This window comes from Sturnira hondurensis, unplaced genomic scaffold, assembly GCF_014824575.4.
Source record: "Sturnira hondurensis isolate 20B ecotype Veracruz unplaced genomic scaffold, ASM1482457v3 Scaffold0008964, whole genome shotgun sequence".
Classification (NCBI taxonomy): Eukaryota; Metazoa; Chordata; class Mammalia; order Chiroptera; family Phyllostomidae; genus Sturnira; species Sturnira hondurensis.
In genome coordinates this window covers 17,796-31,792 of record NW_028081595.1, presented here as the reverse complement: position 1 = coordinate 31,792, position 13,997 = coordinate 17,796, and the positions used below count along the sequence as shown (strand labels likewise).

The window sequence follows — 13,997 nt, the reverse complement described above, 5'->3', positions numbered from 1 at the left end:
TCTTCTTATTCTGTGACACAAACTACATGTATTTCATACCATTTGACTATATCACACATGTATGTATCACACTCTGCTTTATGTTCTAATGTTTCTCTTTGTGATTTAGTTTACATTACTTTATATTGGCTTCTGTTTGAAATTGTGAATCCTATCTTATGCTTTGTCTGATATCCTCTAAATTTTTTTTGAGTTCTTATTTTCAGCTTTGGTGGGATTTTTTCATAACACCATTTGTATCTGTTTTTTTTTTAACAGCTTTAATGGATGTAATTGATGTTCAAAAACTACACATATTTGATGCATAGAATTTGGTGCATTTGGACATATACACACACCTGGGAAACCATCACCAAAGTCAAGGTGATAAACACAGATGCTAAAAGTTTCCCCATGTCTCTTTGTTTTGTTTTCTTGGTGTAGGAACACTTCCTATGAGATCTAACCTTTTCTACAATGTGTAACATTTTAAGTACACATTATAGTATTTTTAATGATGGATAGTGCATTATACTTCAGATCTCTAGAAATTGCCCTCTTGCATAACTGAAACTTTATACTTGTAGAACAAGAGCTCCCTCCTCTACCACGCAGTTATTTACACTTCATTGGCCTCTGTAGCACTCTTAACAGTAGCCAAAATATGGAAACAGCCCAAATGCTCATCATCAGGTGAACAGTTAAAGAAAATGTGGTATATTCATACAATAAGGTATTAGTTAACCTTAAAAAGAAGAGAAATTCTGACATTTGTGAGAACATGGGTTAACCCAGAGGACATTGTGCTAAGAGAAATAAGCCAGTCACAGCATGCTTCCACTTAGCAGAGGTTCCTAAAAAAGCAAATTCAGAGAAGCAGATTATACAGTGACTCTGTTTAAATTTACTTAATTCTTTCTTGAAATATTTCATCTTAGAATGTTTTGTCTTTTTTCTTTATTTTTTTAATGTGTTAATCATAATATTTTTGAAGTCTTTTTCTAGCTAGCTCTCCATATAGCTCTTCTATGCTTTGTGGGGTTTTTGCCGTTTTTTATACTTTCTGACTCTTGCACATGAACACAAGTTTCATAGAACCTGGAGATAATATTAGTTTCCAAGGGGGAGTGTTTCATTTTCTCTAAAAAGGCACCGAGGAAGAGAGGATAGGTGAATAATCAATTACTAATCGGACTGAGACTGCACTCTGCAGTCAGAGTTCATTTTTCTTCTGCCTTGTCCCTGTTTAAGTTGTGTAGATTTCCCAAGGTGCGAAGAGGTGGGTCTCTCTCTCTCTCTGGCTCTCACTTTCCATTTTCACCTGCTTTTAAAAACTGCAGAAAGTTCTGTTTTAACTCTTTGGAGGTGTGAACTTAGCCTCTTGCTTTGTAGGTCTTCAAACCTCAGAATGCCTTGAAGGGCTGACCCTGTGCATCATCCAAGCCTTTCCTTGTGGTGGAACATCACCAACCAAGCCCATACAGTTGGAAGATTTCACTCTGTCTTTCCAGCCCAGTCTGAATATCTAGAGTCTGAATCTTATGCTTTCTAAAGAAAGTTCTAGTGCTTCTGTGCCTGACTGAGAGCAGGATCAAAGTCCTGCTCACTACTGGCAAAGTTGCTGACTCACTACTGGCAGGAAGGACTGTGTGTCTTCGAAGCACAGCAAGAGTGCAAGGAAATGCCAGCCTGCCTCTGTGGCCCAAACCAGTTTTGTGCACTCTCCACTCACCTGCTTCCCTTCAGTTTCTTGTAGGACAAAATAACTGTGTGTATGAGGTTCTATATGTAATCCAGTCCATCTTTAAGCCTACGTAACAGCTTACATACAGCTCTGCTGTTTTCTCTTTTCCCAAGAGCAGTCACAGAGCACAAGCTCAGAACCAGTAGGTCCTCCTTGTAGTAGATCAAAGGATTCAATATTTGTGTTATTTGGGACACCACCCAAAGTCCCTCCCTGATTTCAGAAGTTCTCCTTTTAAGTCTGTCCATCTATTATCTATTGTCTGTCTATCTATCTATCTGTCTATCTATCTATCTATCATCTATCTATCATCTATCTATCTAACTATCTAGCTATCTAGATATAATATCTATCTATCTATATCTAATATCTGTCTATCTATCCATCTATCTACCTACCATCTACCTATCACTTGTCTATAATCCATGGTCTGTCTGTCTCTATTTATACGTTTAATCCAGGTCTCTCTGGCCCAGAATATGGCTAATGTCCTAAAAGGAAATATCATCACATATGAAGAAACCTACAAAGTATCTGCTGAAAGCTCTACTGGTTTCTGAGAGCTTGCAGAAATTTCCATGCACCACAGGCCTGACTTTTAAGAGTGCCCCAACTCAGTGAGATAAAAGTCAGCTCACTTCTCCATGTCTAGACCTCCCTGAGTTCTAAACCACCCATTTCTGTAATGCTACTTCATTTTATCAACAGATAAAATCTGTATCATGTCTTGTTTTTCTCAGTAATTTTGCACAAATGTGATTTTGATCCCATGCTACTCCATCTAGCCAAAAGTAAAAATATTTTACTATTTTATAAGCCCTTTCCTCTATGTTTTCCTAGCTTTTTTGTCAGAAACACTTTTATTGCTTATTTTGTTACAGTTGCCTTAATTTTTTCCCTTTGCTCTGCTCCACTCAGCCTACCCCTTACTCCCTCAGTCAGTCTCTACTCTGTTGTCCATGCCCATGGATCATTCATACATGTTCTTTGACTAATCCCCTCCCCTGCCATCCCCCTCTTCTCTCTCATAGTGACTGCTATGAGATCTGTACCATGTTTCTGTGTCTCTGGTTCTGCTTTGCTCATTAGTATATTTTGTTCACTGGACTCAAGTTATAAATGAGATCATATGGTATTTGTCTTTCACTAACTGGCTATTTCACTCAGCATAATAGTTTCTAGTTCCACATATGCTCTTGCAAAAACATTTTAAACTTACAGAAGAGATTTCAGAACAATACAAATTTCAAAATAGGTAACTATCATTCCTGTCTCACATTTTTTTGTAGGTAGATACCTTGAGTGTAGCTCAGTTTTGATCCTATATCTCTAACACAAATTTAAAGAAAGTATCTATTTGCAGGTTAATGTTATGTCTGAAAAGGTCATAGACAAAAACAAGTGAAGTTGAAGCTCTTTTCCACATATTGACCTTTTAGCTGCATCTTTCACGTCCTTATTCCTTAGACTATAAATCAGTGGGTTTAAAAAGGGGATCACGAAAGTATAAAACACAGCAGAAACTTTCTCCTGTTCCAGGGAATACTGAGAGCTTGGCTGGATGTAACTAAATGTTCCAGACCCGTAGAATAAGGTCACAGCAGTCAGGTGGGAGGCGCAAGTGGAGAAGGCTTTGCGCCTCCCCTCAGCTGAGCGAATTCTCTGGATGGCAACTATGATGCGGGTATAAGAGACCATGATGATGATGAAAGTGAACACCGCAGTGACCCCAGAAAAGATCAAAAGCAGCATCTCATTGTTACGTGCATCAGAGCAAGAGAGCTTCAGAAGAGGGGGGATGTCACAGAAATAATGATTCACAATGTTCGGACCACAGAAGTCCAGTTGGAGCAGCTCTATCGTTTGTGTCAGTGCGTTAATCAACCCACCCAAGTAGGATGCCAGGACCATCTGAATACAAACGTTTTGGGTCATGATGACTGTATACAGCAAGGGATTAGCTATTGCTACATAGCGGTCATAAGCCATCATAGACAGGAGGATGGCTTCTGTGGTTACATAGACCGCAAAAAAGAAACTCTGTAGAACACAGCCAGAAAACGTGCTGGACTTGCGTTTTGATAAGAAATTGACCAGCATCTTAGGGGTAAAGACAGTAGTGTAGCAAATATCACAAAAAGAGAGGTTGCTAAGAAAGAAGTACATTGGAGTATGAAGCTGGGCATTTAGCCTGATCAAGGCAATCATCCCCCAATTACCCACCAGGGTCATGATATAAATAAGGGTGAAAAGCAAAAAGAGAGGAATCTGCAAATTAGGATTTTCAGTTAAACCCACCAGAAGGAATTCCTTCACACCTGTGTGATTCCAACCTGCCATGCTTGCAGGTTTATTCAGCTCTTTAGTTGCAGAACAAAATAATATCACTCAGATGAAAAATAAATGACGTTTTCCTCCATGACCCAGTATCCATAATAGCAAGGAGCATTTGGGTTTACCCTGTAGTTAGATGAAGAGAAGAAATTAACTTCAAGCAGTGGACTTTATGAGTACTACATAACCCATCTATAATGATTAACCCCACTGGAACTAAAGTTATTTTATTCCTCACTTCTCAGTTTGTACAACACAAAATGGGAGAGAGAAATTCTTAGATCATGAAATCATTAATTCTTGCAACTGATATTCATACTCAGATATACCTTTTGCCAGGCCTCTGGCTCATTCTATGGTATTTACAAGTCCTCTGATGAAATGAACTACAAACTGAATGACATTCTGTGATAGCAATTTTTTTTGTTTTTCTATGCCTGAATTCTTCCTATTTTTCACACCCAGTTTACTTATGAAACCAACTTGTACAGTATTTAACCCCCTCCTTTCTAAATCTCAAGCATTAAAACTTTCTTTGCTTCACCTTCTGCTTGGAAGATCAATGACTCTGCTCTCTAAAGAGTTGAGAAAGGAAGGGAAAAGGGGCAGAGCAATCTTTTTATTTGCTATTTACTATTAAGGCAAATCAAAACATAGCAGTGTGTTTTAACTTGAAAATTATTATTTTTTCTACTTGTATAACTTCACTCTCACATTTTTGGTTTTCATCAGTATCAAAGCAACAAACTCAGAAACTAAATGAAGAGAGGCAACGTGTTACTATAAGGTAACAAAACTATCTCTATCACAACATAACTAATCAGGTATGTTTTGCTTTCAAAAAGGTAGGCTTCAAGTTAGTTTCACTTGTTTTTATATGACATAATACTAATGCAACAATATTTGTGGTTAAATAGTAATAAATCTATTCATGTATACTGTCATATATTCAGTCAAAATATATCACTCAGTACTCTGTGCCCCAAAATGTTATATTTGTTATAGATGAAGTAGTGAATAAGAAGAATGTCATGCTTTCAAGGAGCTTATGTTTTATTAGGAAAATAGGCCCTTATTGATATACTGCTTACAATGATGATAGGTACTGTGAAGAAGAGTAAAGAATGGGGTGGTAAATAGTAAGAAATGGTAGGTACTCCACCATGTAGTGTATTACTTTCCTATTGCTACTATAATAAGTCATCAGAAATTAGTGGCTTAAAACAACAACCATGATTTTTATGTAAGACACTATGTTAGGCATTAGACACCTCAAGAAGGATATGTGAGTTGTGGTTTCATAGAAACAGAAGTCCACTGAGATCAGGATTTGAGTGAGTTTGAGATGTTGTTTTCAGGGTATTTATAAATCAAAACCAAAATTTTTATTCTGTAAGTATATAAGCTCACCTCTCACAAACTGAGATTTTAATATATATATATTATTTATATACAATCCTGTTTATTTTTTAGATCAGTGGATTTGAGAAGCACGACAACCCAAATTTAACTGTATCCTAGGAAAAGAGGGAATAACTTATTGAAAGTGGCAAAAGCTTTTTTTTGTTTTTTAAGGAAACATTTTTAATGCCATAAAGAAACCTGTTAATAAAACCAGAGTGTTTTAAAAATACACTCTGTAAAAATACAGATTCATAGTTTCATAGCTCAGAAATAAGCTCAATTTTAAAAAATGGAAGTGAAGGGAAATTTGTGTGTTTCTTAATGACACACTTTTTCTTCTGCAAGGCTCCTTAATGCAGTGGGAACATCCCATCACAGGAGGATAGTAGAACTAGGTAGGATTGAGTTTCAATATAATTCTGCCCTTGATCTGCTGTATATTTTGCTTATCTACAAGCCATTAAAAAAGTGAACACAACAGAGTTCATATAATTTTCTCATTGATCATTTAGGGAAAAAGGGAAAAAATTAAAGTTCAATTTAACCACCATAGATTTCACATAATATATGTGAACTAACATGGTATTGATGAACAAGACTCAACATCATTGATACCCCTCAATGTAATCTTCCTGATAAACTAAGAGGCTGCTTTAGAATACTAGTAAACATGAGAATTCTCTTAGGGAAACAAATACCTGAATCACATTTTAATAGTGCAAAATAGTGCAAAATTTGCTCAAATGCAAATTTTCCAACTTTCACATTAATATCTTGAAATGCCAGGATGGAAAAAGGGTATTTGTTTAACACATATAAAATTCATTTACAGTAATTTATTTTTGATTTATGACTCCAAAGGGACATTTGAAAATACAGAATAATGAGTGATCAAGGACATAGTTACTGATAAGGATGTTGGTGAGAGAAATCATAAAGTGTATAGCATTTATCATTGTAGTGAAAAGTGAACGCAACCTAATGCCTATCAACAGAGTTAATGGTTTTCAATATAATGATCTTGCCATACTGTAGGTGCACAGTTATTAACCCAAGTTGAATTTGCTATGTGCTCTCATACGGCTTGGCCCACAAAATGTTGTTATGTTAGCATAATATTTATAAATGAATGTATTTTAATATATATTATATATCCTTTACTGTTCATAGTATTGCTCATGCCACTTTAGAGTATTATACACAAATAAATATATAACTGATTGTTATATGACCTATGTTACATGTATATAAGTTTATAAGTACACAAACTTGTACTTTAAAATAATGTATACTGAACAGTTTATGATTAAAATTGTCTACAAGATGAAAAAACAAATGACAAACAGAACATTTAACAAACAGTAATCATAGATAAAATATTTAAAAACCCACTATCAACAACTTTGACATACTGAAAAATCCAAAACTACATAGCTTAGATAGTCTGCCTTAAAGACAAAGCATGCTGATTTGAAGACTGTTTTATTCAGGCGCACCGGAGTTGTAGTGGGAAGAAGTAACAGCTCGTTGTCGCAAAAACAGTCTTGTGCTCAGGGAATCGAGTGTCCGTGTGCACGCCCAGGTTTGTTACCAATAGGGCATAGCGACAGTTAGGGGGATTGAAAATAATTCCTAAAATATCACTAGTGGAATTATAAAATAAAACTACATGTAGAAGGTTTCCAAAAGCTATTATTATGTAAGATTAGAATAAAATAATTTTTCTCGTAATATGCTAAAATGCATTATAGCTCTCAGATATCCCATTTTCCATAGAATATCTGAAATTTGCCATAAATATACGAGTAGCTTTAGACTCTATATAAGCCAAGTATTAAATACATAAAATGCAGACACTCTCACATACAAACATTAAATAGAGATATTATGGAAAATTTTGCTCTTTTCACAAAATAAGAACATTTAAAAAATAAACCACAGGTTAAGAAATTTTCTGGCTTTTTGGGAACAGTAGTGAAATCATAATAGCTGGTAACAGATTCTTGCATTGTGGAGATAACAGGAAATATTAAAAGCTGAAATAGACCCACATTATCACTTTCTAAACATACTCACAACTCAGAAAAGGCAAGAGTAAGCAGAGTATCTAGAGAAGACCACCTTATCATGATTCTTTAAAAGGCTTATCACTGAGGGTAGACATTTTTATGTCTGCTTTCTTTTTTTTTTTTTGGTGACACAACCTGTGTCTCTTGGTGTACATGGAATCTCAGATGTCCACAGGTTGGATCATTAGCATCTTCTCTGCTGTCTTGAGACTGGGACTAATCAGAGTAGCAGGTCCTCTCAATAGTTATTAAGTAGATGCCTCTGCTTTCACTTTAATAAAATGTCCCTCTTTTATAAATCAAGCAATTTAAAAAATGAATATGTTCTCTAACAGTCAAACACCTTAGGTAAAGCACAATATAGAGACTAAATGCCACTGCAAAAACTAAACACGTGTGTTCAAATCCCATGCATGCTGCTCAGACAAGTGTTCAGATGTTCCAATGATGAAATAAGTGAAGCTGTGTTCTTTGCTGTAAAATGGGGACATTCATGCACACTCTAGCCACCTCACTGATCCATTACAAAATTCATGTAAATTATTCATGACATCACACTCCAAATATTTTAACAATCATTCACATTAAAGTGCTATGATTATGCACACACATGGAATTAATTGAATTGTATGCTCTCCTTTGGGAGAATTTATATAAAATGTATGTTATTCTCTTGTATAATAATTCCACAGGCATCATAGATCTGTGCACAGTGTGGAAATTTTGCATATATTTCACATAGGTGTATTACCTTTTTGTGTAATTTTATATTTACCTCTTTTGAATCATGCAAATAATATAAACATTGTGTGTTTGGAAAGGGTTGTAGATGGCTTTGTACAGTTCTGCTCCTAATTCATTAGCATGTCTTAGGTATTTTAGCATAATAGGAGAATAAGTTAAAATTAATATAGGCAGATAAATAAAGTGTGAAACCTTGGGTCAATCCAAATATTGTACAAAATTTAAAGAATTCTGATATTATCATATGGTTGTGAAGATACTGATAAAACATTAACATGTCTTTAGATACAAAATGAGAGATATTACCATATCATAAGAGAAAAAACTTAATTAGAACTAATAGCAAAGTGTCCGTTATAAGTTATGGAGTGACTTCTCCAGCATCCTTAACAGTGTTTGCAGCCAAAAGAAAGTTGGGTTCTCAATGAATGCTTCCTTCCTATCTTTCCCTTCATGCCATCAATGTGGCAAACATTATCTCGCCTGTGTCAAGAAAATGTTTTTATTTCTGAGAAAACAATTATCAATGTATTCCTTGGAAGATAAATATTCTTTAAATATGATCTGCAAATTATTTGTCTGATCTCACCAAAAAAATTGGCATTATTCAATTCATTCCATTCACTCTTTTACCCCACCCCCAATTCTCAATGTCAATGAAATAAATGTGCAGAGTTATCCTATAGACTTTATTCATGACCACAATGAAATGTACATAAATTTATAAAGAAAACACATTTTATTTTATTTTTTTAAAAAATATTTATTTATTTTCAAAGAGAGGGGAAGGGAAGGAGAAACAAAAGGAGAGAAACATCAGTGTGTGGTTGCCTCTCATGTGGCCCCCACTGGGCACCTGGCCCGCAACCCAGGTATGTGCCCTGACTGGGAATCGAACCAGCAACTCTTTGGTTCATAGCTCACACTCAACCACTGAGCTACACCAACCAGGGCAAGGAAACACGGTTTAGTGTTTTAACTTTGTGTATTATCTTTATGACTGAAACATAATACAGCTTCTCAGCAACCCGTCTCTTCATAGAAGCAGAAAAGTAAATCTAACTACATGTAATTGTTATAAATATCCTACCTTATTCTAACTTCTTCTCAAGTGTCACTTATTTTATAAAACATTTTTAAACTTTAATTTTATATTTATTTTATTAAAAGTATGTGTTAATTGTTTCTGTGTATGGATATTATCAGAGTAGATCTTGAAATAAATAGGAATTAGGGTAATAATGCAGAAAAAATGTAATTACATGTTTTGTAATTAATTAACATCTCAGATGTAATTACATTAATTACATTTATTATTCTGGCTTACCAAATTATTATTCTGGCTTATGTTCAGGCAGTGACTTCACTGTAATGGCTGCATTTGCCTAATGGTCAAAGCAACAGTGTTGAGCAAGATTAGTGATTCCATCAGAGGAAAAATTTTGCCTCTGAAGAGGCTTTTGGCAACATTTGGATACATTTTGGTTGTCATAAATAGGTGGGCTGCTACTAGCAGCTACTGAATAGAGACAAGAGATAATGCTAAACACCCTAAAATGTACAGGGTGGGCTTCTTTTCACTAACCCTGCACCCTCAAAGAAAGAAGTATTGGCTCAAAATGTCAATTTTGCTGCTTTTACACACTTGAAGCTAGATAAACTCATAACCACTTCTAGTTTACAAATACATTGTGGTTTACTTATTTTAAACTAACTTATCTTGGAAAATGAAAAATAACTCTTAGATTAAATAGGTCCCTGTTAAAAAAGCTAATGTGCTTCTTCATGCAAACTCATGTCCCCTAACTCAATGGAAGAATAATTAGAATCCAGCTCATTTGACAATATTCTCTTCAATTTTTTAAACATAGAGTACAATAAAATAAAAGAACAATTCAAAATAATTCATATGCCAGGTGTTATATAGGTATTGAAAAATAAACCAATATATATTCCTTGCTGTCAAGGAACTTTTAATATGAGTGCACTGACAGACAAGTCACCATATACATTCAGTACAACATAATAAAGAATAGTACAATAAATCAATGTGCAATGCTAACTGGAGAGTAAAGATTATTATTTACTTTAGCTCAGGAATGTTTCAGAATAGAATAACTCCAAAGGGAACATAAGAGGATAAAATCATTCTAAAAGAGTGAGGTTGGAAAGGTATCTTTATCGTTGGAAATAAATTCAAAATAATTGACACACCAGCATAGTACTGATAATGAAACTAGGAGAGCCGGCCATGGCTTAAAGTTTGTTCAGTGACTTAAGCTCTCATTCATCTGAAAATCCAGTTTCGTTCTAATCACCTTTTTGAGGGCATTTTTTACATCCTTGTTTCTGAAGCTGTAGATTATTGGGTTGAGCATGGGAAAAACTACCGTATAAAACACTGCCACTATCTTATCGCTGTTTAGAGAGTAGCTAGTGGCAGGACGTAAGTAGGTAAACAGGAGCGATCCATAGAATAAGGTGACTGCCATGAGATGGGAAGCACAGGTGGAGAATGTTCTGCTTCTACCACCTGAGGACCTGATGCTCAATACAGTGATGAGGATACAAACATAAGAGATGAATATGACCACAAAAGTGCTAGTCTGGATGAAGCCACACAAGACAAAGAGCAGAAGCTCATTGATATGGGTGTCTGCACACGATAGAGCCAGGAGCGGTGGAATATCACAGAAAAAATGGTTGACGACATTGGAGCCACAAAATGGCAGGGTGAAGGTGAGGCAGACGTGCACCACTGAAGTCACACTTCCACTGAAGTACGCCAGCACAATGAAGCAGGTACAGACTCTCCTGGACATAAGTGTGGAATAGCTCAGTGGCTTACAGATGGCTGCATAGCGGTCGTACGCCATGGCTGCCAGGATAAGGCACTCAGCATCAGCAAAACAAGCAAAGAAAAACATCTGTAGTGCACAGCCAGACGGAGAGATGGTTCTCCTGGATGTTAAGAAATTCACCAGCATTTTAGGAGTGATTGCTGTAGAATAGCTGATGTCTAAGAAAGACAAGTTGCTGAGGAAGTAATACATGGGGGTTTGAAGGCTTGAAGTGATGTTAACTAGGATTATTAAGCCCACATTTCCCACCACAGTTAGTGTGTATATTATGAGAAATATCAAGAATAAAGTGACTCTGAGAGGTGGATAATCTGTGAATCCAACAAGTAGGAACTCGGTTGGCATGGTATAATTACTTTCCAACATCTTTCTTTTCTTGTTTTTCTCATCCAAAATAGATGGTGTGAGAATATATGAGTTCACTTGAGTGACCAATGAACCAAGAATATCTTTCTCCCTTCTAAAGAAACAAATAGAAGGATAATAAAATCATAGTCATGACATTTTTTCATGACCTATGTGGTTTGTTTTCATTTTTTGTCATTTTCTTTACTGAGGTTATTGTTGATACCTGAGGATATTTATTTTTCAGAGGTGGTGTTTGAGATGTGGTAACTCTTCAGAAGCTCTGCACATCAAGAGGTGGATTTTTTCCTTACAACTTGAGAGGAACCGAATGTGGCTCTGTTGAAAAGGCCTGCTGGAATTAAGAGATCTGGCAAAATCCTTAGAGGCAAACCTCAAGTTAGTCACATTCATCTTTGTAAAATAATGTAGAGTTGAGAAAAATCCTAGGAAAAAAAGAGCTCACCTGTAAACTAGATAATTCTACAGAAGAATACTGTGGTCTTGGAAGATAGTTTAGCACACCAGTTAAGAGCTCAGTAGTTATGGAAGAGTTCACTGGATTCAAATCTTAGCTTTGATACGGACTGATCATGTGACCATAAAGTTATTTAACAACTCTGTAATGGTTAGAGGAAAAAATTAGTAAACAGTTATAGAGCATTTATGTAACTGGTACATAATAAATGCTAATGTGATCATTTGTTATATAAAACTTATTTAAACAAATACATTGACCTTTGTATTTCTTTTTAATTACTTATCCAGTAGCTTAACATAGTAAGATTGTTTTCTCAAACTTTATCTGATCTTTGGCATCGAGGATACACAATCTGACTCCCCTATAAAGAAAAGCCTTTGAGGTTTTGTTTGTGTGTTGTGTATGAATGCGTTGCTTAGCACTGATATGTTTTAAAATGTGCTTATATTTCTTCCTCTCTGTAGTTAACGTCTCTTTCCTATCTCCAAGGCATGACGATGTCTGGTGTGAGGTCCCAGAAACATGAAGTATTTTGAAGAACAACTATATCTGTAGTTATTAATAGACTTCTAAACTGGGGCAATGTGAGAAAAAATATATTATATAGCCAGGAGAAATAATCAAGAAAGAAACAGAATAGGTGCAAATAAGAAATAAATTATAGGAGGATGGAATATTCAGCAAATATTCCAAGAGTTTTAGTGTTGGAAGTGATTTCAGTTAGCAAAACTGTAGTGAATAATAAGGCAATAAATAACGAATCTCTATTTTATCTGCCAGGCCTGTAGATGTCAGAATTCCTCCTACTCCCCCAAAATAACCTGCAGTCTTCTAGGTGCACTGAGGTCCATATTTGGAAACCCGATCTTAAAAAGAACAAACTTGACTGGGAAAAGATGAAAAGTGGACGTTTGAAACTATAGTGGAGGAATCCACACTTAAAATAAAAGAGGAAAAAAAGTTCATGTGTCTCTCCCATGCAAATGTCATTTAAGATTTATTTCTAAAATAGTGTTTAAAAATTAATTCAATGGTTAAAAAAACCTGTAATTAATTTGCTGTAATACATTCCATATTAAACTTATATAAGGAATTCTCACATGTTTAATGGTTAAAAATTCCATAATCATTAAAAATGTTTTCTCTAAGAATCAATAAATAATAAAAGCATACCAAATTTAGGAGATTCTATGTCATTGGTCCCCAAATATTTTATCTAGGAAGGTATCGCTATCATCCTTGGCTTTTATTACAAGAGTAACAACATCTGAGACCTCCAGGTCACCTGGTTTGCCTGTCTATGAGGCTTGATTTGGAATCACAGGCACAGAAGAGAATGTAGCAAGGAAGAATATGAACAGAGCAAGTAAAAGTCTGGGGACCTGGGCTCCAGAATGCTTCTACTACTAAAAATCGCGTCATCTTCATGTCATCACATCCTGATTTCTACAATCAGACCTACTCTATTTATCATTTGGAACCATCATTTATTGTGGGAAAATGAGACTATGCATGTTCTAGAGCTTCATAATTGTTTAGTAAATTCTTATATTTGCTTAGATATTATTAAGAGAAATGTTTAAAGTCAGGCAAGTTCATTAAAACATGTTTTATTTCCCCACTGGAAATGATAAACTAGTGAATAGACCTAAAAATTAAAAACTAGACAAATTCTCACCAAAGAGAAATGAATTATAACCATCAGCACTACCACAACAAGGACAAACCATAATTTTTATTCTTTGAGTAGTTTTCGCTTGAAGTTTCTATGAACTAAAGCCCTTTTCCATTCGGCTGTAATACCCAGTTATCTGCATTGGTGTTGATGCTGATGGTGATGAAAGCAATCAGTAACAGCTAACATTTGTGTGAGTAGGTCACACTATTTTCTAAGCATTCAAAGTGCATTATTTTGTTTAATCCTCATAGTGTACCATGAGATGAATATGATTATTTCTGCCCTCACAGATGATGAAACTGAAGTACAGAGATGTAATTAAATTGCCAGGCTATAAATAGAGAAAATCCAGGTCTCA

At 35.3% G+C, this 13,997-nt stretch overlaps 2 protein-coding genes across 2 annotated transcripts; both read right to left on the bottom strand.

Moving 5' to 3' along the window:
* Positions 1–3,076: 3,076 nt before the first annotated feature.
* On the bottom strand, positions 3,077–4,063 carry LOC118993957 (olfactory receptor 1052-like). Its single transcript, XM_037056477.1, has one exon. It carries the CDS (start codon positions 4,061–4,063, stop codon positions 3,077–3,079), a length of 987 nt encoding a protein of 328 aa, XP_036912372.1.
* Positions 4,064–10,541: 6,478 nt separating this feature from the next.
* Positions 10,542–11,501, bottom strand: LOC118993956 (olfactory receptor 5AS1-like). Its single transcript, XM_037056476.1, has one exon. It carries the CDS (start codon positions 11,499–11,501, stop codon positions 10,542–10,544), a length of 960 nt encoding a protein of 319 aa, XP_036912371.1.
* Between the last annotated feature and the right edge of the window lie 2,496 nt (positions 11,502–13,997).

What these genes read in the sequence shown, in the direction of transcription:
- LOC118993957 (XM_037056477.1), bottom strand. Translation starts at nt 4,063, where the DNA reads ATGGCAGGTTGGAATCACACAGGTGTGAAGGAATTCCTTCTGGTGGGT.
- LOC118993956 (XM_037056476.1), bottom strand. Translation starts at nt 11,501, where the DNA reads ATGTTGGAAAGTAATTATACCATGCCAACCGAGTTCCTACTTGTTGGA.